This window comes from Sander vitreus, chromosome 23, assembly GCF_031162955.1.
Source record: "Sander vitreus isolate 19-12246 chromosome 23, sanVit1, whole genome shotgun sequence".
NCBI classification, from domain to species: domain Eukaryota; kingdom Metazoa; phylum Chordata; class Actinopteri; order Perciformes; family Percidae; genus Sander; species Sander vitreus.
Genome location: NC_135877.1, coordinates 7,874,190 through 7,898,932, shown reverse-complemented (window position 1 = coordinate 7,898,932; position 24,743 = coordinate 7,874,190). Strand labels below are relative to the sequence as shown.

The 24,743-nt window shown below is 40.1% G+C and overlaps 1 protein-coding gene across 1 annotated transcript in view; it reads right to left on the bottom strand.

Annotated features, from left to right (window-relative positions):
• Window positions 1–6,459: 6,459 nt before the first annotated feature.
• Window positions 6,460–24,743, bottom strand: part of LOC144537693 (kinesin-like protein KIF21A) — a 29,466-nt gene continuing 11,182 nt past the window's right edge. The window contains 22 exon segments of the mRNA XM_078281513.1: window positions 6,460–9,726; window positions 9,921–10,120; window positions 10,259–10,429; window positions 10,532–10,649; window positions 10,751–10,909; window positions 11,009–11,098; window positions 11,204–11,288; window positions 11,377–11,513; window positions 12,152–12,184; window positions 12,984–13,157; window positions 13,407–13,621; window positions 13,801–13,855; window positions 16,642–16,699; window positions 18,111–18,276; window positions 18,967–19,068; window positions 21,178–21,372; window positions 21,568–21,712; window positions 21,803–21,948; window positions 22,057–22,125; window positions 22,855–22,962; window positions 23,687–23,886; window positions 24,539–24,727. Coding sequence (XP_078137639.1) covers window positions 9,669–9,726; window positions 9,921–10,120; window positions 10,259–10,429; window positions 10,532–10,649; window positions 10,751–10,909; window positions 11,009–11,098; window positions 11,204–11,288; window positions 11,377–11,513; window positions 12,152–12,184; window positions 12,984–13,157; window positions 13,407–13,621; window positions 13,801–13,855; window positions 16,642–16,699; window positions 18,111–18,276; window positions 18,967–19,068; window positions 21,178–21,372; window positions 21,568–21,712; window positions 21,803–21,948; window positions 22,057–22,125; window positions 22,855–22,962; window positions 23,687–23,886; window positions 24,539–24,727 — 2,873 coding nt within the window. The 3' untranslated portion in view covers window positions 6,460–9,668.

Here is a 24,743-nt window from a genome sequence, read left to right as displayed (position 1 = left end):
CCTCAAATGGACAGGCAACCAGTGGAGTGAAGCTAAAATAGGTGAAATGTACTCGTACTTGCGTGTGCCAGTTAAAAGACGTGCAGCAGCATTTTGTACCAGTTGAAGACGAGCAATGGAGGATCCACTAGCCCCTATATAAAGTGCATTACAGTAATCCAGCCGAGTGGTCACAAAGGCGTGGATTACTGTCTCAAAGTGTTGTCTCCGAAGGACTGGTTTGATTTTTGCCAGCTGCCTTAACTGGAAAAAGCTAGACTTCACCACAGCTTTAATCTGGCTGGGGGGGGGGGGGTCACAGACAAGCCACCAAAGACCATGACTTCTGTCTTTTCTTCATTAAAATTTAGAAAATTTAAAGACATCCAAGCTTTAATGTCATGTAAACACTGTAGCGGTGGGTTAACAGAGTAAGAATCAGACTTTTTGAGGGGGACGTAGATCTGGCTGTCGTCCGCATAGCAGTGAAAAGAAATGCCATGTTTCCTGAGAATGGAACCAAGTGGGAGTAGATATAGAGAAAATAAAAGAGGGCCAAGCACCGAGCCCTGTGGGACCCCACATGAGAGAGGAGCAGTGGAGGACACCGAGTCATCAAGGTAACTATGTAACTTTTGCTAGAAAACGGCAGACATCTCCATTATCTCAGGTTGTTTATTGTGACCTGGTAAAGACAGACAATAACACACATGAGGACAGGACAGACCCTTTGCATCTTATGGGAGGGGATACACAAAATATCAGGTGAAAAACAGCCTGATATTTTGTGTATCCCCTCTGTAACTAACTGTAACTGTAACAAAGCGGTTAATTGAAAAGCCATATTAAACTAAATTAAATTAAAACAGAAATCACGTTAGAGGGCATTGAGGGACGGGTTAGCAAAGCCGAGGAAAAAATATCGTTCATAAACCTGCATGACTCACAAAAATAGGCCTATCAGTCGGCCTGTGTAGCTAAAGGGCCCAGACACACAGAGCCGACGGCCAAACGTCGGCAGAAAGGCAAACACACCAAAGCAACGAGACGTAATACATCTCCATAACAGCAGGCGGAGCTAATCTGTATTGTCGCCCAAAAATGAAAACCGGCAGCTGATTGGACGAACGTGTCACGTGGGTCTGGTTTCACCGGAAATTCAAAGACAGACAGTGATGACAGTCATGGCAGCTTGTTCAGAATACGTTCTCATATTGTACTAAAATAGTTCACCGAAACGTGTTTCTGAAAACATTTTAAGGGAGAAATAGGCCGTGCAGTTGCTGAATCTGTCTTCATTTCAGATCAACAAAGGTCAGTTTAAAAGATTTTCATCAGATTTTGAGAGACTCTAGTCGCGCTCATTCCGCTCCCCGTTTCCGGGTTAGCACTCTACCAATCAAATGGGTCATTTGAGTCCGACTCCCTGATTCAACATGTCAAATCGGCCAAAATGAAGGACGACGGCCCCTCGGACGAATGACGGCATGCACGGAACACACCGAACAGACTCGAGTCACTGACCTCGCCAGACTGTCCAACGGTGCATGTCAATATGGAACTTTGGAAAACACTGTTGATTAATCCACAATAATAAACGAAGCATTAAACAATTTACACGTCGCCTTAATGTAACAGACAAATATATGCAGATAAATGAGACTCTTGTTAGGCCTACTATGGAAAACTCTGTCCACGTCGCTATTTGTTCCATTTAAGAGATGAATTCAAAGTGCAGCAGTTAAAGCAGCACTATGTAACTTTTAGCTGCAGCTGTAGTTCCAATGAGACAACCCGTAGGGAGACCAAAGCTCCGCTCTGAGTGCACGCGCGCTCCCGCGGCCAGGAGATATAAATCCTGACGGAGATAAGCACCGGCACAACACCGGCCACGGAACTCTCGCCTGCCGCTGGAGCTCAGATTGCTGGTCAAAGGCGGCATGTAGTTATATCATAAAACACATTCTCACCTGTGAAATGTTATCCCTTGCTGTTTGGTTTTTGAATTTCTTTTGTTCAAACATCAATAAGCAGCACAAAAGTCCGGCATCTTTAGCGTTGATCTGAATGTGGGAAAACTAATTTGGCGCTTCAGACCCCTGTTCCAAGATGGCGGCGGTGTTGACGCATGCTTAGAAGCCCAAGGCGACATCTAGTCACTAAAAACATTTGTGTTTGGTAGATTATTTCTCTGTGGTAACAATGCTTTTTGGCAATAAATCTTATACCGTTGGAATGCCTGTTTAGTTCCCTTTCAAATGGTGCCCCATTTGTAAGGAACATGCATTTGTGGGATGAGCAGCAGCGCTGAGTATGTGGGTAGCGCCCATGAAAAATTTGCGAGAGCTGTAGTTCCAATGAGACAACCTGTAGGGGGACCGAAATGGGAAAAGTTACATAGTGTTGCTTTAAGACCATGAATGATTGGACATTTACAAAATGTCATGGCAAGACATTTCAGTCTGGACTATAGTGGGGGAACAACAGAACAGCATTGCCATCCCTAGAGCTGCGCCACTAGTGTGGCTAAAGATCTCGGTCATATAAGTTACAGATGTTTCCTAGACCTAGCTACTAGATTGGTCTATCTAGTTTAGAGAACATTGAGCCAGATCTGACTTGTGACAATACATTTGACAGCATGGTAAAGAAACAAATGCAAAATGTCCTATCTTTCTCTCTCTGCTCAGCCATGCCTACATTCACTATTGTGTTGAAGTCCCAGGTAGCTATGATCTCTCATATTCTCATTTACTCTGCACTACACAGAGTTCAACTGGAGAGCTCGCCTGCTTTAATAGTCACATAGCCACTTGACACCCAATTGATACTAACCTGCACTTACATAGAGATTATTCAATGTGGAGAGCTTCCTTCTGTCAAATGTATACAAGAGCACACACCTGACCCTCTCACTATGGCTGTCACTATCAGCTAATGTCTCTCACTGTCATTTCCCACCCCTTCACAATCACACTGCTTGGTGTTGATCTCCACCTCCATCTCTTCACACTGTTCTCTTTGTTGGGACAGAAAAACTCAAACTGATTCAGTAAATTAAATTTTCTTCAAAGGCACTGCCCTCTAATTTCATGCTAAAACGCTTATATAAAAAATGTTCTTCCCAATCTGTTTTGCCTGATAACTGAGATCCGCTGAGAAGGGACAAGGTTGATTTCTGTAGCCGCATTAAGAGAGCAAGCAGCAGTATCACGGCTCATCAGTTCTGGTCATAAAGCAGCAGCGCTGGTATTTTTAGCTGGAGGATTCACTCTGTGGACGCTCAGAGATAGGAGCCGGGTTGGTGAATATTGAACCTGTCCTCCTGAGCCTCATTGCCCGATCAGAAAAAAATGTCTTTAACTGCCACTTAGTTGTCTCTGCCTGTTTTCCCCCACACCTTATCTATTTCCTTTTTCCATGTTTCTGTTTCTATCTCAGCCATGTCTTCTCCCACCAATTCTGTCTTTGAGTTTGTTTCCATATGGCTGTCAAAAAAATGCAAATTGGGTGTGTTTTTTGCACCACAGGTTGAAGCAAATAGCTCCTGAATGTCAGAAAACAAAACATTCTTGCTCCTAATGATGCCCATATGTATTTCATGATTTCATCCAAAGGTAAAAACAATGCAATGCACAGTAAAAGTCTCTAATGCACCAACTAATGACCAAACAATAATGGGAATATAATACTGGAAAGATGGTCCAAAGCATAGACTACATCATTATATATTTGACGAATGCATTTCTCTCACTATTTTCATCTAATTTTTTTGTACCAATATTGAAGGGAGCCTGGCAAGCGCACGCACACACACACACACACACACACACACACACACACACACACACACACACACACAGGGCTAAATCTCATCCCGGGCCATTTCACATAGAAATGAACCTGTATTGATTTGAATCCCTCAGTAAATAAAAAGCACCTGCAGCTGTACAAATCACATTACTCAGACGGATTAAACTGTGAAACAACAGCATCCGGTGTAAGCCGACACACATTACCAATCAATGTGTTCACTGAACAGATTAGAAGAGGGTATATTATCTGAACTCATCATAGATTATGCTACAATTAAAGTGAAAGTGGAACTCTCGGCCCACACTTTCTGTCTGAGAAGTCGTTATTGATTTCTGGTGGACCTTGATCATCTGGTTCATACACTAATGTGGCAGGATTAGATTCCTGTAGAGTAAACATCCTGTGGAGCTGGTAGGACAGAGACTTGGTGTTCAAGTATGAAAGATAATTAACGACATGCAGGTGCTTTCCAAAAATGTATCAACATTACGGTGGAAGTCACCGCACCTTACATTTCTGCTAGTAAACCATAGAGACACAACATGTTAAATCTTGAACTTTAGTGCAAGTAGCTGGATTTTAACCTCTGGACAGAGCCCGGGCTGGCTTTTCCCCCCCTGCTTCCAGTCATTGTGCTATGCTAAGCTAACCAACTGCTAGCTGTAGCTTCATATTTAGCGTAGAGTCATGAGAGTGGTATCGATTTTCTCGTCTAACTCTCAACAAGAAATCAAATTCAGTTCACATGTAGACTTTTAAACTTTGGAGATACACAAATAGTAAAGTGAGACATTACTGAACATCTATCTGTCCCATGATAGTTAAGTAATGTTACATGTTATCTAACCAACAATGATAGTTGTTGGTTTGTATAATCCGAATCCGTATACTTTATTGATCCCGAGGGAAATTATTTAGTTGCAGTTGCTCACAGTCAGATTCAAGTTAAAATAAAAGTAAGAAAGAGCAAGTCAATAAGTGTATAAAGTAAATAAAGTAACATAGCTACAATAAGAAATAAATAAAACGTAAGTGAGAAGTAAGTGAGATTAGGTTACAAGTAAAATTAGGTTAAAAAGATTGTTTCAAATATATATATACACATATATATATATATATATATATATATATATATATATATATATATATATATAAACATTTAAACCAACAAGTGAGTAGTAAGTTAGTTAGCTACCTAGTACATTATGCCACTGATGTGATCCTCTGTAGAGCTCACCAGTAATCGCCCACATTTTGAAAGGCTCTTGTTCCAGAAGTGATTTTCCCCATTTAATTTCTCCATTGACGTTTCAGAAAAGAGTTTGAAGCCTGGAATCAAGCCAACCAACTACGAGATGAATCATGAACATAAAACATTTGATTCGGCACAAAGAAACAAACAGAAAAAAGGATCGTAGAGTTGAGTGGTAGCAGCTCACTAGCGGTAAACATTTCCATGAGCTCCACCAATCAGAGATGTCATCGCGAATAAAACTTGACATAAAAATAAATAAAACGTTTGTCTTATAACAAGGTTGATAATCATACGGATTTGTGGAATCTACAGGAGCATATACCATCATTTCACAATCTCATCATTTATGGTAAATCTACCTAAGACATTATGTCTAAGAATCTAAATCTGGATTCAGAAAATGCATGGGATTTTCACTTCCGGAACCACACTGTTGAGCTCTATTACATTATATTATATGCACTGGCTTGTGTGTGAATCATATGGGTGTATAAAGACAACATGGCTAGCTAATTTCCAAGCTGACAATGTTGACATGATGACATTCATGCAAGTCAATCACACTTCTCAAAATGAGAAATAATCAGTTTCCTGCACATAAAAAACAACAGAGAAAAGAAATAAGTTGAGTTAATCAGGTTGAGAGATGCATCGTGAGGGTGTGTTATGCCATCCAAAAGCACTTGTTAGAATGGTATAAAGTACATTAGAATAGAGTAGAATTTTAACACTGTACACATAAGGCAGTGCGAGTCTGCCATGAGCCAAGGCTCTGCACCTACAAGGCCAATTAACAGTCTGCTGCTCTCAGTACAGCTGAACATTAAATATTGATCCTTCCATCACTGTTCACATTAATTTGTGTCTTCCGGGGGAGTTTCTTACCCTTTTTCACCTCTGTCTGTCAGTGTCTACTGCGCTGGAGTAAATGACAAAATACAACGTTACTGCCTGAAGTTATAATTAAAGGAGGAATGAAACAAGCTGCAGATAAACGATCTACTCAGGGCAGAAAAGATCCAGAGATTATGTAAATTCTTGTTATTATATACTGTAATATTTATCCATAGTGAGGCTTGTGTTATGATTTTCTTGAGTGACAATACTCTCTTATTCCCCTCTTAATAAAACAACATTTGGGGGATGCTTGAAGGTAACCACTGAGCCACAAACACAAAGAATACACATTAAAATAAGAAAATGTAAAACAGACCAGCTGCAGCTGTTATCATTGACCATGTCATATGATCAGACTGCGTCATTAAAATATTTGCCAGGAAAACACAAAGCTCACAAATACAAACGTTGCCAGAATTATCCAGTACATCACGTCATTATACAGTACTACCACCATGTGGTCGTAAAGTATTAATACATGGTTAAAGAAAATGAAAAATATAGAGACGTAACACTTTTAAAAAATTTATTTTCACACTGCACCTAATATTTCAATCACTTGAAATTGTGCACAAGAGAATCAGCAGGAAGAAAACATCACATATTTACACAAGGGCAGATTCACAGTCAAATTTCAAAATAAGATGCCACAATTAGAAGGATAATTACGATTTTTGATTTGATTCATTAACAATTAGGAATATTTACAGCTCATATTGTTTGTTTTTTTGGGATATTTTACTTAGCAATCCAAGTACAAGTCAACGGGACTGAAAAACGGTTTCTGTAACAAATCTATTTAACTCGTATTGTATGTATTAAACTATGTTATGAGACAATGGGGAAAAACTGATTTAAAGTTGGAATAAATTAGATTTTTCAGTGCGATTATTTAAGTCCCATTGACTTTAGCATTGCTAACGTACCTCCAATATCCAAACCAGAGCAGCAAGTGTTTCTCAATAAATTGAAAGGATACTCCTGACATTTGTAATAAGGGACAGTCTGCCTTTCACATGTAGTAATTCTACAGTCACTACCGTCACTACAGTTTAGGATTTATTACAGGCACTGATAATACACCTCTGATTATGCAGAAATCCATCCCATGTATTTTGTGCAATCCATCGTCAGGCGTTAGACGGAAATGAGTTCAAAATCTCTGATTGATAAGGAAGACACAACAGCAAAAATTAAAACTCAATGAAACAATAAATAAATAGTAGCATTGTAGACCTCACATTTAGAAGATTGAATGATGTTTGATATGGTTAACTGCAGCATGTGTGCAGTTTACAGACACTAAGACAGCAGAGGTGAACAGTACTGTGCACGGAGAACGGAATGAGAACTCACACAAAAACACATACACACGTCTTTCAGGAGTAGATGCTTTCACAAAGTACATGTCATATACTATGATTTAGAAATTACAAGGTGCTTGATTCCATCGGATTAAAGCCAGCATCTCATTAAAGTATTTTTTTCAAACATCTATAAGACTCTAGCGACAGTTTTCCTAAAGCACTTGCTGTTGCCTGCCAGAGTCGTACTTCAGCTTTAAAAGTGTTGCACGGCTACTAAAGGTTAGAGAAAGTGAATACTCAGTGGGTAACCTTTTCATTTGAAGAATCAAAATCAAATAAAAAAAATTAAAAAAAGAAGTGAGAAATTGTTTCCTTGCCAGAGGGGAGCATGCTGTCAGGAAAGTAAAACCATTCAACAGAGGAAACTAAAACACCACTTAAGGCTACAAATGCCTAAAGGAATCAACCAGAGAATACTGGAACCAGAAACCCAGCTGCTATTTCTGAACAAATCACTGACTGAAATATTGCAGCTGTTGTGATTTTGGATAAACATTGTATTATTTTAATCTGGATGTAACAGCTACTCTGCCTGGGTTGATTTACAGATACAAGCAGGGTTTAACTGTAGGGTAACTGTAAGGTTTTCTTGAAAAGCTCAGACTAACTATGCTGCCCTACAAAGCCAAAAATGCAGAAACTACATGGGTCAAAATTGAGCTAACACTACAATTTGACTTCTTGAAATCTGTTTCACCAGCTGCAAAATCATTATGCCATAGAACTTACCAAAAACAACCTGACTCCACGCTAGCTAGCTGGTGTAAGCTAATTTACCCATGTTTTCCTATGTGTTTCCCGCATTTAAAATCAGCTTTTTAAAATCTTAGCAATTGAGACATTTGACATTAATAAGGCAGCAGCTAAATCTGATCATACTAGAGAAAACAAGAAACACCAGTTAAACCTATCTGGCTAAACGCTAACTAGTCTCTTCGCTAGTTAGGTAGCAGTAACTCTTGTCTCAGCCTCCAAAACTAGAGCAATTTACATGATTTTATGTGGTAAAGCTAACATTTAATCACATATTTCAATGTAGTGAATCATAGATTAATTAATTGGACTAGATCATCGGTGTCAATGGACAAGAAAGCTAAAGGAAACATTGGTTTACTGCATGCAAACTTCAAGCTAACTTTATCCAACTTTCTGTAGTTACTGCTCTCTGCTTTGGTAATGTATGTAAGAATATTGTCGTTCAGCCATGATACACACAGTTCTATAGAGACATAATATCGGTCAGCAGTTGATTTAATAACCACTGACTTAACACTAACTAAATCACCAGAATAAATACAGAAATTTGAATCGGAAAATGTGTAAGGACCCTGTCAAAGGAGTGCAGTAGGTTTTATTTAGAGGCCTCTCATGTTCCACAAGAGCAGTGATTCTCAGCCTGGGGGGGGTCACAAGATAATTTCCTGGGGTTGCCTAATGGTTGTAGAGAAAAAAACCAAACACATAATTATAACAGATTGGGAATGGTTTCTACATTACTGTGTGAGTTTGGTACCTTTCATGTGTTATATGTAGTGTTTAATTTGTACATCAGGACATCCTGGAACGCCAACCTGATTATTCTGAGGGGTCGCTACTCAAAAAGGTTGATAACCACTGCACTAGAGGGTTTGGCAGTAACAGCTGAATAATAAGACCATGTGCAGTTTCAGGAGTTATTTGGTCCTTTCTTACAGAGAACACACACACACACACACACACACACACACACACACACAAACCCTAACACATCACGCATCATCTTCACACACAGGATAGACTCACAGTTATTGCTGGTGATCAGGAGGAGATCTCCATGTCTTTCAGCAATCAACAATTAGTGCGAGAAAACCCGTTTTGTGTGGGTTTTTTTTGTCAGGAGCTCTGGCAAAATTCACTATGGAAGGTTTTCATGTTGTCTAGTTCTGAACTGGGGAGAGGAATGTTGAAAGCACAGGAGAGAGATGAGAGATCCATAAGTCAGTTATGAAAAATGCTGTTCCTCGCAGCTCTTCTGTAGTCCTTGGAGCTCTACAGGAGGCTTAAGAGGCTCCACTGTGATTTGTTTTGACCTAAAATAGCAGTAAATACACTCAGCTTGAAAGACTGAGAGCTGTCACATCTAATTAGACTTCCCTGAAACGGATCCCTGTGCAGCATCAGTGAAGGATCAGTAGATTCTTTTGAAAACTGGGACCCACACTTTCAGGTACCCAGGACTCATTTGGGCTCCCATTCAACACTTCATCAAGTCATGGTTGATGTAGTTGCTTCATAAATGATTCATTTTGATTGGGTAAAGGCCAGTAGACGATCCTTAATTTCAGTTGCGCTCCATGATGCTGAGGAAGCAGATGTCAGTGGACTCCTTCCTCCAGAGATCCTTTGGCTTCCCAAATCTTCACTGTGCGGTCACTGCCAAAAAAAAAAAAAAAAAACACACACACGAAAATGTTCACTACAAACAGGTCATGATAGTCAATACTGGCTTCATTTCTGTTTTTACGATTCAGTATGTTTGATAAGAGTCAAATCATTGCACACTTGTCGGTAATGGGAAAAAGATTGTTGTTTCACAACAAGTGAAATGAGCATGTTTTGTGACTCACTCTGAGGCAGTGAACAGTTGGCTGCTGTTGGTGGCAAGGCCGTTAATGGGACTGTCGTGTCCCCGGACCTCGCCGAGGGGCGCTAGCGAGTCGGCATGCCAAAGGCGAAGCAACCCTCCTCTGCATCCGCTGAGGAGCACCGGGGAGCCTGGCACAACGCCCAGAGCGCTAACCCAGTCTGCCTGGGCACTGACAGACTGCTAGCAGAGGAAACGACAGCCAGTTAGTTTGTTCTGTACCTCAGATTATTCTGTGGTGTTTATTTTCAGCTCATGTAAGTTGAAATATGGAGGGAAAAAAGCTTCTGGCTCCACTATGCTGCTCTGGTATTAGCGTACCTGTAGCAGCTGTTTACTGCCTAAGTCCCACTTCTTGATGTAGTAGTCTCTGGAGCCGCTGTAGAAAACGTCTCCGTGCACGGTCAGAGACTCCACGCTGTCCTGATGAGCAGGATCAAACGTTTGGCTGGAGCTGACGCTACCCTGAGCACCTTCTGCCACCTCAAACATCTGGAAAAAACACACATATACCCACCATGCATCAAATCCTTGTGTGGTTTATTGCATACACAGAGAAAAATGGGAATGCAATAACATGCAAGTGTCTCTTACTTTAATATGATGGTCTTTGGAGCCAGTGAGGACAACGTCTTGTCCATTAGCTAATTTGTCAACAGTCAGACACATGACAGGTCCCAAATGGCCAGTCAGCTTCCCAGTGGACACAAACCTAAAGAAAGAAAGAAAAGAAAAGAAGATTTAATTCTCTTCTGTCCGCCTGTCTGTTAAATGCTTTGTACAACTTGAACCCTTATATGTGTTTTGACTTACTTGCGGAGGTCCCACATGCGCACAGCATTGCCAGCGGCAGCATAAAGGAAGGTGCCGGAAGGGTTGAGAGCAATCTGGTTGATCTGACTCTCTCCTGGCGGGATGGATAAACTCCTGACAGACGAACAGATGTCCCCTGAACCCACCTGGCCTGATGACCTGACATCCACGAAAAAAATGTAAAATCCATCTTTATTTGGGGCATTAAACGGAGACAATGTAAAGTTGCAAAGATGTCAGAGGAATAAATAAACTTACGTGAGTGTGCGGATACACTTGGCAGAGTCTCGTATGTCCCACACTTTGATGTAAGCGGTGGAAACAGTAAAGACGAGACTAGAAGTATACCTACAAGGAAAACAGACAAAATAATTCATCAAAAGCACCCCATGTACTACTACTAAATACTACCATTACTTCTATTTAGCTTGTACTATTGCTGCATACTAGTACCTGACTGAGACGACACTGCTGGGATGATCTGCCAGAGACATGATCTCCTGGCCTGTCACCAAGTTCCAGACTTTACATGTACGGTCTGAAAACACATAAACATGTTAGAGAACACACCCAAAAGAAGAAGAAAGCAATACGTTTTCTGAGTTGCAAACAATTGTGTTTTCAACCTTTGGATCCTGTGAAGAGCAGATCATCTGTGGCATCTACGCAGAGAACAGGTTTGGTGTGCCCCTCTGCTACGTAGACGCACTGAAGTTTGGCCCCACGGTTGTTCTTCGGGGCCGTTACAGGATTGATCACACCTCTACAATACACATGACATGATGAAAGCTATACCTAGTGATTAGTGCTACTACAGTGGATGTGATACATATAAATAACAGAGTTTAAAACAGAAATACCTTTACTTTTTCTATTTGAATAGAAGAGGCTCAATGGATTTTCTTTAGGGACACATTAAAGGTCCCATATCATGCTCATTTTCAGGTTCATACTTTGATTTTGGGTTTCTACTAGAACATGTTTACATGCTTTAATGTTCAAAAAACATTATTTTTCTCATACCCTCTGTCTGAAACGCTCCGTTTTAGCGCCTGTCTCTTTAAGCCCCCCCCCCCCCTCCCGAAAAAGCCCAGTTGGCTCTGATTGGTCAGCGTATCTGGGTTCTTCGCATCTACACTCTCGAAATCTCTTCACCGTCATTGCAGCCGGGGAACTGTAACAACACTATAGCGGCTCTTTCTGTCTATCACAACCGTACGGAAGTCCCGACGGCTCGTTTAAAGGCACAGTTTCTGAATTCGGGCTGTGTGCATTTCTCTGTGGATTGAGCGTTTTAATACTTTCACAGTATTTATACAGCACCTCAACCTGCTTTATAATAAAAAAAGACATGGAAATCTCGCTTTTTACAATATGGGACCTTTAGGACATGCACATTACCTATGGCCTTCAAATACAGGTGCGTCCTCCAACCTGAATGAGAAAACAAAGTAACATGAAGTAAAATGTAACCTGCACATTTCAAAACCTTTAACTGTCTTTCACGGGAGCCATGAATTTTAACACTAATACAGCTGAAAGTTAGGGGTGGTACGATTCACAAAATCCACGGTTTGGTTCGTATCACGGTTTTAGGGTCACGGTTTTCGCGATTCCCACAAAACGCTGGCGCATCCTCCAATTCCGGGCAGCCTTCCTCATCTCTCCCACTTACCATTTCTCTTATCGTGTGACGTGACCTGCAGCACTCCACACTCCACCTGAGGAGCGGTCGGCTCGGCGCCTCTCAAAATCTGACGAAAGTCTTTTAAACTGACCTCTGTCGATCAAAAAAAACACACAGCTTCAGCAACTGTATGGCCTATTTCTTGCTTAAAATGTTTTCAGAAACACTTTTCGGTGACCTATTTTCGTAAAATACAAGATCGTATTCAGAACGAGACGCCATTAGAGTCTGTTTTGAAATTCAGGAGCAGCAAGAACCACGTGACACGTTCGTCCATTCAGCTGCCATGTTTTACGTTCATGTTGCTCATCCCCCTCGTCGCTTCCAGTAAGTGTTTTAACATAGGTGTCGAAAGTGGGCACTGCGGCAGTATGTGGTTAGTGCACATTAACAGTTTACTGACGAACCGTGCAACACACACACGCTCCGAACCGAGACATGCGAACCGAGCAGTTCCGATGTTTTTTCATGAACCGTACCACCCCTACTGAAAGGACATTTTCAGTTTAAAGAGAAACACTGCTATTGATGCCACTTCTCACTTACATTGATTTGTGGTCACTGCCTTTAGTTTTAGCCTCTGCTGTGCTAAGCGGAAGTGTGTGTGTGGGTGCTGGGATGTGTGTCGCCGTGGCTCCTTTCTCTTGCACCTTCCTTCGGCTGAGCGGCGAACGCTCCAGCAGCCTTCTCTCAGTCCCTGTAGGTGACCTTGATCCAGAACTGCAGACAGTAAAAGTGACAGGAGTCATTTTGTACTTTAGTACAGTACTGAATAACACAGGAGGGTGGAACTGAATCTCCCTGATCACAGCTCTCCTTACAATCAACAGTCTTCAATACTTTACACTGTACAGAATGTTAACTTACGATAATGATCCACCCACCAAAATAAATATTCAACATTTCAGACAAAGCGAAATAACTTGAGATATCGGTCTACCGCTGAGAAATGTTGCCCTCAACACTTACATGCCAACTGGCCTGGCAGACAGAGCAGATGGGGAAACAGTTTGCTCGTGATCAGGGGTTTGACCAAGCGCGTGGCCCTGCATGTCTGCCGACCCTTCGAGGCGCTCTGAGAGGGGCAGCAGAGGGACAGAGAAGTCTCCGGTGGGAGATTCACAAGACGGATCCCCACTGCCAGCATACAGCAGCTCCATCTGGGTGGTGGTTCGTCTGCGAGCCTGAGGGACCAAAATAGTTTGGCTCAATATTCTGTTGACTCACAAGTCAATGGACCAGTTAGTAATTGTTCCCAGTCCTAAAAATAACTACTGTGGAACGGAAAAAGTTGTAGTTATATGAAGGAAAATAGGACAACTTTTTTACAGTACATCAGATTGCCATGCACAGTACAGTATACCTTGCTTCTCGGTCTGGATTCCCCACATAACTTCATTAGATCTGATGCCAGTGTGCTGAAACAAAGTGAGGGATTTTCAATCACATGTTAAGCAGGTATAGTGTTTACCATGTTGAGAAAGGACAGCTGAGGCTGTTGCAACTATTTGGTCATAAATCTAAATACTGGACAAATTGAAATGTTGACCTGATTGTGGTGTACATGAAAGGACCTCCAAAGTGATTACAATTGTAATGTGTGTACAAAATTAGCTGTTTTGACTGACTGACCGACATTGCATTTGCATGGCTCAAAAACTAAAAGAGGTGTGAAATGTAAATATATATATATAGTATAATCCCCTTGGATTCTTCTCTCACCCGTACATATATTAGTTCTAAGTAAATTAAGTAATGTTTTGTAAATAAAGACGCTAAAAACTGTTTCTATATCAAAACACAATACTTTAAAACAGTTTCGAGCATAAATGGATATACTGTATCTGTGCATTATATTGTGTATCCATTGCTTTTAGCCAAGGGCGTAACTTTAGGTTCAACATTGGGTAGGTTTTGAGCAAAAATTTTAATTTTGTTTTTATTTAATGTCAAACACTTCATTTCCTGCATTCTGGTGAAGAAAGTTAGCTCGAAAACCGTAACTCCTATCGCTTAATGTTTAATACTGTGAGAGATACATACACGCACGCACTGCATGGCACTATCTTTGTGGGGACCCGTCATTGACATAATGCATTCCCTAGCACCTTACCCTAACCTTAACCATCACAACTAAATGCCTAACCTTAACCATAACCTAATTCTAACCCTAATCCTAAAACCAAGTCTTAACCCTCAAACAGCCCTTTAAAGTTGTGAGGTCCAGCATTTTGGCCCCACAAAGCTGTCCAGACCCCACAAAGTATACTGTATTCCTGGTTTTTGGACACCACGAATATAGTCTCACACTCACACACACACACTCACACACACACACACACACACACACACACACACACACACACACACACACACACACACACACACACACACACACACACACACACACACACACACACACACACACACACACACACACACGCTTTACTTATGCAGCCTGATTGGGCCTCTCCACAGGACTTAGCAGCGGTCTAATTAGCCAGAATTCAGAACACCTGTGTGCTGTAGAATCAAACGACAGCTTGGACTTTAAAGCACTTTTTGAGCAGCAGACATGCTGACTTGTCACAGCAGGGAAAGCACAGGTGTAATTAATAACATTAACGACGGCGTGTTTAATTTGAGTGTCCCAGTAAGCCAGGTTGGTGAGTCTGGAAGTGTCACGGCTAAATGGAGTGCAGCCATAATCAGTGTTGGAAGGTTACTTTGGAAATGTAATAGGTTACCGATTACAAGTTAACCTATTTAAAATGTAATAGTAGTGTAACTATTTCAATCACTTCATCAAAGTAATGTAACTTGATACATTTTGATTACTTTTCTAAATTTCCAAAATGCATGTTTTCAACTGTTAACCATTTTCAAATGTTCAAACCTGGCAGTGTTAACCTTACAGCAGTACCCAACACTGAATACTGTCAAACTCCTTTTAAAATCCTTCAACACATGAATTAAGATTATAAACGGTCGGACGGCTCGACATTTTCAACGTGGATGGCATTTTGACCGCTGGCAAACATTCTTTATATTGCGCGGTTATGTTCAAACCTTTTTCAGATTTTTTGTATGAAATTTTTTATTTTTTTTTATATATATATATTTCCAGCACTGGGATGTGTTTTTATTAGGGCTGTCAATCGATTAAAAAAATTAATCTAATTAATTACATACTCTACATACACTATAACAATAACTTATTTCACTAGTAAATTGCTGTTGAATGAGAAAAACCACCAAATGGGAAAAGGGCATTTAACAACAACTTTGAATGCACCACGAGGCTGTAGGTTACCAGTTTCATTGAACGCACCGTCTGTGTTTTTCCGACAACGGCAGCTGCACATTGTTACATCCCGGTGTTGAATCCTCTACAGTCAAACTTTACACCGTTTAGCGTTAGCTGTCAGCATTGTACCCAACCCTATTCAGGAAGAAGATTTTTAGAAGTAAATGTTCCAATTAATGATCCAGGCAGCACATTCTCGTCTCCCTCCTTCATTTTACAGTCCAATGGTGGCTAGAACGGTCCGGGTCAAACGTCAATATGGAATGGATTAATCAGCGTTATTGTTTTTAACGCGTTATTTGTTCTCAGATTAATTAATCGAAATGAACGCGTTATTTTGACAGCCCTAGTTTTTATCCGTAGCCATAGTGGCGACTCTCAGACAGATTGCGAGGCAATTTAACTGTCAAGACGGGTGGCGCTGCAAATTCAACCAGCAGAACCCATCGAAAGCATCAAACTTTACTAAACAGCTGTGGCTGGAACTGTCAAAAGAAGACATTGCAAAGCAACAAAATTAATATTATTCGACATATAGCCTAGCTTTTTCCAGAACATATTCAGATGTAACCCCCAGTGTAATCATAAACATTTTCAAAAGGTAACTGTTATTTAATTGCACTTTTTTTTCCCCAGTAACTGTACCTTTATTTTGTAATTAAATTACGTAATGCCGTTACATGTAACTAGTTAGTCCCCAACACTGGCCATAATTAAAGTCATCAATTACACCCGTGCTTTTCCTACTATGAGAAAGACCTATTTAGTGTAAAAGTTAAACATGACACATAAAAACATAAATACCAACTTTTCTGCACATATAAATAACAGTATCAAGGTCAAAAGTGCTGTTAAATTGTTAATATGAAAAAAAGGAATATGTGTGTCTGTATTTACCTGCCCTCTGCAGCTGGACTGGGGGTGGACTCGTCACTACTGCTGTCATCTCCATTCTCTGTGAAAAATAGGATTTCTCACTTGGGTTTTCCCTGAATGATACATTATGTGCTAACAAATTGTCTTTTCAAGGAATCTTGCAAAACACAGCGTCCATTCAGTAAGCTAAATATTACAGCACACCAATGATTTTACGGCTGCGGCAGCTCAAGGGTCACTGGGTTTAGTTTTAGATAAAGGGGGACAGTCGGGGGACATTAGTGTAATGTGACTGGAAGCTACGGTGTTGGGAGTATTTATCCTGTGTAAAGGATGAATGGAGAAAGCATAAGAGAGACAGGAAGACACAAACACAGAAAGACACACACACACACACACACACACACACACACACACACACACACACACACACACAAAAACAAACGGCTGTGTACACTTTAGCTCGGAGTCCTGCGGCAGCGTGGATGTTTTACTGCTGTTTAGATTTAGTGACCTGAGTGAGAGGGACGTGCTAGCAGGTGGTGTAACAGGGGAAACTTAACACAACACATCATGCACATGGCAGAGTTATTTCAACTGGGTTAGTTTTTAAATGGGGGGGGGGGGGTTGATGCACGCTACAAGATTTCTGAATCTAGGGTAGAAATATAGTTATCATGAGCACATTAATGCATTAATTATAAAAATAAAAGGTCAGACAGTCACCTTGGGTCTTTAGTAGGGATGTAACAATGTAATTATTAATTTTTTTTATTGCATTTCTGTTATTTAAGATCCAATCCAATTACAGTTGCACTTTTGATAAGAGGACATATATGTTGTTTTGTACAGTTTACATAAGTAAATGAATATTGTTCAGGTCATTTGTCTGCAGCTCATTCTGTTACAAAAATCATAAATCGTATTGCGAACTTAAAATCGTGAATCGTATCAAAACGTGATTTGTTACATCCCTAGACATTAGATATCATTTTCAAATATGATATATTTTAAAAAGCCAAAGAGCCATACAATGCGCTGTTACATCACTTTACAAAGATTAAATGCACTCATGGGACCAAAGTTTGAAAAAGGCTCTAAACATAAAGTAAAATGTTCTTTTTAATCTTTTAGTTTGCCTGCATATCTGCCTTTAATTAGGGGTAAATGCTGTGGAAATCTTGTAGTGCGCATGTGCCATGCTCTCTCAAATAAATTGCTATTCAACCCGTACTCACCTGGTGACAGGTAACCTAACTCTGAGTTCACACCAACACAACAGAGAAAACAAATCAAAATCAAACCCAAAGATGAGAAAAGGGCTGCTCTTTATTTTACAGGCCTTGACTTTTGCATTTCAAGCATCAATTCTCTTTGCACACCTACAAAGAAGTGAGGCCTACAAAATAAAATGCAGCCACATGGTGAAAGAAAAAAAGTGATTGTGATTGACATGCTCAGACCGGTATGGATTCGTTGTTGTTTCCCACCTTGCAGAGCGCTGCCCAGCAGAGCGTCCAGCTCCGGGTTGATTTCTGCTTTCTCCTTCAGCATGTGGAACAGCAGCTGGTTCTGGGTGGCGCTGTTGATCTCCGTCTGCTTCAACCGGCCCTCCATCACCTTCAGCTGGGAATCCTTCTGAGCCGCCTGCAGACCCTGACACATGATGGCATAGGAGAAGGGTTATCACTGGAGACACAGCAGTACATTCTTTTTTACTGTTTGTATATCTCAACAGGCCAACCTAATGTAGGCTCTGTATCTTTGCATTTAGTAGTCTATGTAATTACTTCCACTGCTTAATTTGTTCCATTTGTCTTGTCTTTGCCTCTGCGTTGAATGCATTTCCTTACTGAACCATTTAGGTTTCATCAAATCTAATCTTTTCTAATTTAATTGAAACCTAATTTAATCAAGTTGTTCCATTTAAAGTCTCATTGAATCTAATCTTATAACGGAACCATGACTACGAAAGCAAGATCAAGATGAACAGACAAATTGTATGCAAGTTGCCACAACAACCAACGGTATACACAAGTAATCACAATGCAATCAAATTCATACAGTCCATATATTTAAGATATGGGTATCGCATTTATACCAGAAAATAAGGAGTGCTTCATGTTATCTTAATTGATCTGTGCTTGATTAACATGCTGGGGTGGGGTTGCCTGATCAGTCTTAATGCTAGCAGTCTTAATAAAGGTAACAGCAAAGGTAAAATAAGTTGCTTCCAGAAAAATACAAAAACCTGACTTTACCTGTTGTCAGTACGTGAATGCAAACAAAGACACACTGATGACATTAAGACTGAAATAACATTAAGTAAGCAAGCGCGGTAGGTACCTTACTGATGGCCATAGTCATGAAATGATCCAGAAGGAAGCGGGCTTCTGATAAATTACAGGAGCTGATCACCGCAGTAACATCCACTGTGTCTCCTTCCTCCTGTAGCAGAACAAAAGCACATTCATTGTAAAAAAAAGTCAGTCATAGGACAATTTATTTGACCATAGTTTATCTTGTGCAATTTGGGAAATACACTTACTCGCTTTCATACTAGGGATGTAACGGTATGAAAATTTAACCTCACCGTTATAGTGACCAACATTATCACGGTTTTCGTGTGGTCAATATGTTCAGAAAGCACTGATAGGCCTACAGAAGCTGAAATAGTTTCAGAAAGTGTAACTGTTTATTATATTACAAACATATAGGCAAAACCGTATCAAAAGCAACTTTTAACATCAAAGGAACAAAGGTACAGCATGTAAACAGCTTATTTGTCAGGAACATTTCCAGTAGTGCAGGTTTAAATTATACAAATCCAAACATTCAAGCTAAGACATAAAGGACAATATGTAAACAAATCAAAGAAACACTGCTAATTATATACTTGTTTTCTTCATAATCAAAATTAAAATATAAAACTGTACACATGAACACTTTAAAGTAAAATTAAATTATCACGGTTTTTGGTATTAAAACGGTAATTGTTATCGTCAACATTTTTAATCACGGTTTACCGTTACACCGATAATTGTTACATCCCTATTTCATACTAAGAGTTTGACAAAAATATTGATACTACTCTTGTATCGTTCTGTTAAAAAACAGGCTCCCACCAGCAGCCGTTTAAGTTAGCTTAGCTTAGCTTAGCACAAAGACTGGAAAAAAGGGGAAACATCTGGCCTGGCTTTGTCCAAATGTAACAAAAACGGCCTACCAGCACCTCTAAAGCTAGTTCTTACGCAGAGATGAGTTGTTAAATACTCACACCCAACTGCCAGGTGTTGCGTAGCTAACTAAAGCAACTTACAAAGCTAACCTTAGCTTGCTTACATTTGCCCGTTTAGATTGATGAGTAAAATAGGTAATGGGAATGTGTTTGACACTACAGGCATGACATTTGATTCAAATGCTGTTTAATAACGACATACAACATTTTTGGTTTTAAATTAGATTTCACAGATATAACACAAGATAGCTAATTCAAAACTACAAAGTGTTAGCTAATAGCCTAAAAGGCCAAATAATGTCATGTTAGGTTAGCTTAATCAGATATTTCCCTCTCATTGTAAACTGTATAACTAATTCTGACGCACATATTTCTTATGCAGATAGCTACATTTATAAAGGATTCGTTTCGCCTCCTAAAACTTTAATTTTTCAAAGTTACACTACAGCTATTAACGGTACAGTGACTTCCTGTTTACATAGGCATTAGGAGGCTTTCGATTGGGCAGCATCTATAAATGTTTCCAATTTACACATTACTGAAGTCTTTACTAGCTGATTCCTCAAGTTTTAATGGTGCACCCTAGTTTAGTTAATCACTTGTTTCATACTAGCTGTTAGTTAGCAACACAATCCAAAGCCCCCACAGATATTGAACATATTATCTTACACAGCATTATAACAGTGCTAACACTGTAGCCCTCAGGCTTTTAACTGATACATCATTGCACAGTTTAGCACCAGTGATAGCAGCCACAGGATTTTGGAAGCCACTTTTCATCCTGCTGTTAACTTCTGATTGCTCATTCTTTAAGCTCAATAACAATTCAAAAACTACAGTATGTCTGGAGCATCATGGGAGTCTGACAGAGTGGATGTACCATATGAACCTGTGAAGCCATGCAGAGCAATGTGCTCTTCAAATAAAACATTTGTAAAGTTACATTTTATCTATTTAACTGCTGTTCAGTGTGCATCATTAGGCTGCTGGACCTACGCTTTTGGCTGTAGTAATGGGCTGTGGTTGTTGTTTTATTGAGCCATTGTTACTCTGACGAGTAAGCTGTTTGATGTCTGATGCTTATTTATTAGGGGTGGTCAGTGGTGCTGAACTGTGCAATTATTTCCCAGTTGTTTTGCCTGAGGTTTACAGTCCAGTACAAGCATAGTATAGCTAATGAGGTAGCGATACACATCACTGTGCACTGTGATCAACTATATGCTTCCTTTACCCTACTTTACCTTCATTTATTAAGCATTACAACCACAAGCATCATGACTACCAAGGAATAAGATTCCTGAGATTCCCCACCACCTCACCTTGGCCTCCTCCATCTGCATGATGTTGGCCTGGCAGTCGGCGATGCTGTCGTTGATATAGTCGATGTTGGCGCTCAGAGACTCCAGCTCTTCGTTCAGGGAGGCCAGGGAGCGGTCAGCGTCTGCACCCTCCACCGCCATCTTTTCTCTTTTTCTGGACACACGCTCCCTCCGCCTGGTCAGCTCCTCCCGTTGCTAAAGCGGTGGCGGAGTTTAGGGCAAGGGAATTGAGAGGAACAAAAGAAGAATGAGAATAAGGGACAAAAAAAGCAATTTACATTAACCCATTTAACAAAACATACATTTGTCAAGCTTTGGGTTTTTGGAACTCTGGTTTAAATTGCTTTATTTTTTCCGGCCCATCTTGAATGTGATGAAGTCACGCGTTACCTTCAGCAGTCTGTTCATATCTGTCTCCATGTTAGAGATGGTCATCCTCTGCATGATGATGTCAGTGACACGTCTCTCCAGTGACTGCCATTTGGCCCTGGCCGTCCTGCTGAGGTAGGTACTTCCCATCCGCACCGGGGAACTCCTGAGGAGAAAGATACGGCTCTTTTAAAAACTGTTTAAACGCGCACTGGCAACTGTGCGACGCACACATAAACACGCTCAGATACCGCACCTGGCTCCATTGACCGCAGATGCTCCGGATGTATTCATCCTTCCTGGGGTGGCTCTGTGCGACGACTCCTGGAGGGGTTCAGGTAAGCTGATTTTCCTGCTCACCTTCCCAGACACAGGCCTCACCTGCCGCCTAAGAGCTGTCACCTGTTCACAAAAAGAGAGTCATTTTGCGTATTAGAGGGAAACAACAGCGGATGCAAACCCAGTGATATTGTCCATACTCTCCCCTATGTGACTGTGTGTGTGTCTCACCTCTTCATTCTTCCTGCGAAGAATCAACTCCTGCTGTCTTTTCTGGGCCTCCATCTGCTTCAGTTGGTGCTGTAAGACGGAATGAAAGTCGGAAAATAAAAAGGCTGGTAAACTGGTTGTATCAGCCTAAAAACCTTGAGTTAAGGTGGGTCTACTCTTGACTAGGGCTGCTCGATTATGGAAAAAAAAATCATGATCAGGATTACTAATTGACTTTTAGAAAGATGTTGCATTTATTGAACTTAAAATCTGAAACAGTTAAACAAGTCAATAGTGAACACCTGGAACTGTGAAATTTCCCTTAATACTTTCCTGTTTGAGTTTTTTTGTTATTTAAAACACAAGACGAAATAAGAGTTTAGTTGCAAAAGGTAATGTTTTTCTCGATTACTCCGTTTTTGTGATCATGAGGAGCTGAAATTATAATTGGAGCCAGGCAATATATTGATATTATATCGATATCGTGATATGAGACTAGATATAGTCTTAGATTTTGGATATCGTAATATCCTAATATGGCATACATGTTAGTGTTGTCAACACTACAATATTGTTGCGGTATCAATATCGAGGTATTTGGTCAAAAATATCGTGATATTTGATTTTCTCCATATTGCCCAGTCCTAATCGTAATCACAATTAAAATAACGATTAATTGCACAGCCCTACTCTTGACTATGTACTTGCTCATGTGTAATATAAACCAAATACAAGTACTTTGGCTATATGACTATATGTAAAATGATAAAAACTTAAATAAATTGTATAGCCCTCTGTGAGTGTTTCCATCTCTCTCACCTCAGATCTGCGCTGGTCTTTCTTCAGAGAGGCGATCTCCCTGTTCCTCCTGCACTCTGTTACTCGATTCCTCTCCTGTTGCTCCTTCATCTGACGCATCAGCGCCACCTGGTGGAAAACCACAACACAGCAGGAGAAACTCAGCACTGAAACAAGACAAGGAGCTTGGTTGCTCACCGGAGGCCCTGCAATGGTTTTGTTTGGTTCGGTTATTCCTTTTGTATTTGTATTAGATGCAATTAGTTTAACCCTATATATGTTTTTATTTATTTTTTATTTTATCTTTATTGAGGCCAACATGTTTTTTTTACATATTTTCTCTTTTGTCATATGATTTACAGGATCCTGGTACAGAGGATAAGATAGAGAAAGAACAAAAATGACATGCATAAACAGACGATTACAACAAAACAAAAATGCCTCAAACTAAATCTGATTTTAGGCCTATATATATATATATATATATATATATATATATATATATATATATATATATATATATATATATATTTATATATTATGAACGAAATCTAACCATTCTCCTATTGTAGGAGAGTCTTGCTTTAACCATCTTATTGTTTTTTGCTTGCAACCAGAAGTATAAGTAACAACTTTTTATCTCTGTAATCCCATGTGTCAAATGAAATGTTTCCTAAATATAAAGTGTCAAACCTACATGGGATGTTTAACCTTATATATCTTATTGTAATAAATTATTTTGTTGGCATCTTGTGACGCTTCCCCAGTTTTTGTCGTGACTTAGGGCCGGGTTTATGACAAGTGTAAAAGTGAAAAGAAAAGAATCTAAAAGGAACACAACCTATTCCTTTACCTTAGTCTTCTTCATCTCGGTCACATCCAGCTGGAGTTTCTTGAGCTGCTTCTCGTACTGCGACTGGTTCTTCAGCAGGCGGGCGTGCTCCTTCTGAGCCGACTGGAGCTTCTGCAGCTCTTTGTTCATGGAGCTCAGCTTCCTTTCATACTCAACTTTGATCTTCTTGGCCTTCTCCTCCGTGCCCGTCTCCATTGAACCTGGAGATGAGCAAGGAAACGATGGAGTTTTCAGCAGTGGTGGAATGTAACTAAGTACATTTACTCAAGGACTTAAGTACAAATTTGAGTTACTTGTTCTTTACTTGAGTCTTTTCTTTTCATGCCACTTTCTACTTCTACTCCGCTACATTTCAGAGAGAAATATTGTACTTTTTACTCCTACATTAATCTGACAGCTTTAGTTACTAGTTACTTTACAAACAGATTTCTGCACACAAAACACACATAGTTTATGAAATATGATGTTTTATTATAAATTAAAACTACCCAACAATATAAGGGCCTACAAGTACAGGTGAAATGATCAGCTGATTACCGTTTCCAGTTTCTAAAATTTGAGGATTTTTTTTAATTGAGTACTTTTACTTTATTCCTTAAAGTACATTTGCCTGATGATACTTGCATACTTTTACTGAAGTAACATTTTCAATGCAGGATTTTTACTGAGGTATTAGTACTTTTACTTAAGTAAAGGATCTGAATACTTCTTCCACCACTGGTCTTTTTTTTTATTGTTTTGTTCTTTGAACTCGAGCAGATTCCCTTGTCTTATCTGTTTCAGAGAGGTGTTTAGGGACCCGTTAAAATGTTGTTCCCTAAAGTCAAGTACCTGTTTGCATGCGTCTCTTACCCATATTATGCAGCACCTTGTCCCTCTCCAGCTGGGTGTCTCTGATCTTGTTGTGCAGCATGGCCAGCTTCTGCTCGTACTGCTGTTTTAGAGTGTGCAGACGCCGCTGGCTGTTTTCCAGCTCATCTATCAGCTTCTGCTTGATGGCGATCTCGCAGGTAATGTTGGCCAGGTCGGCCTGGACGTTTTCTGCACACAAACATCA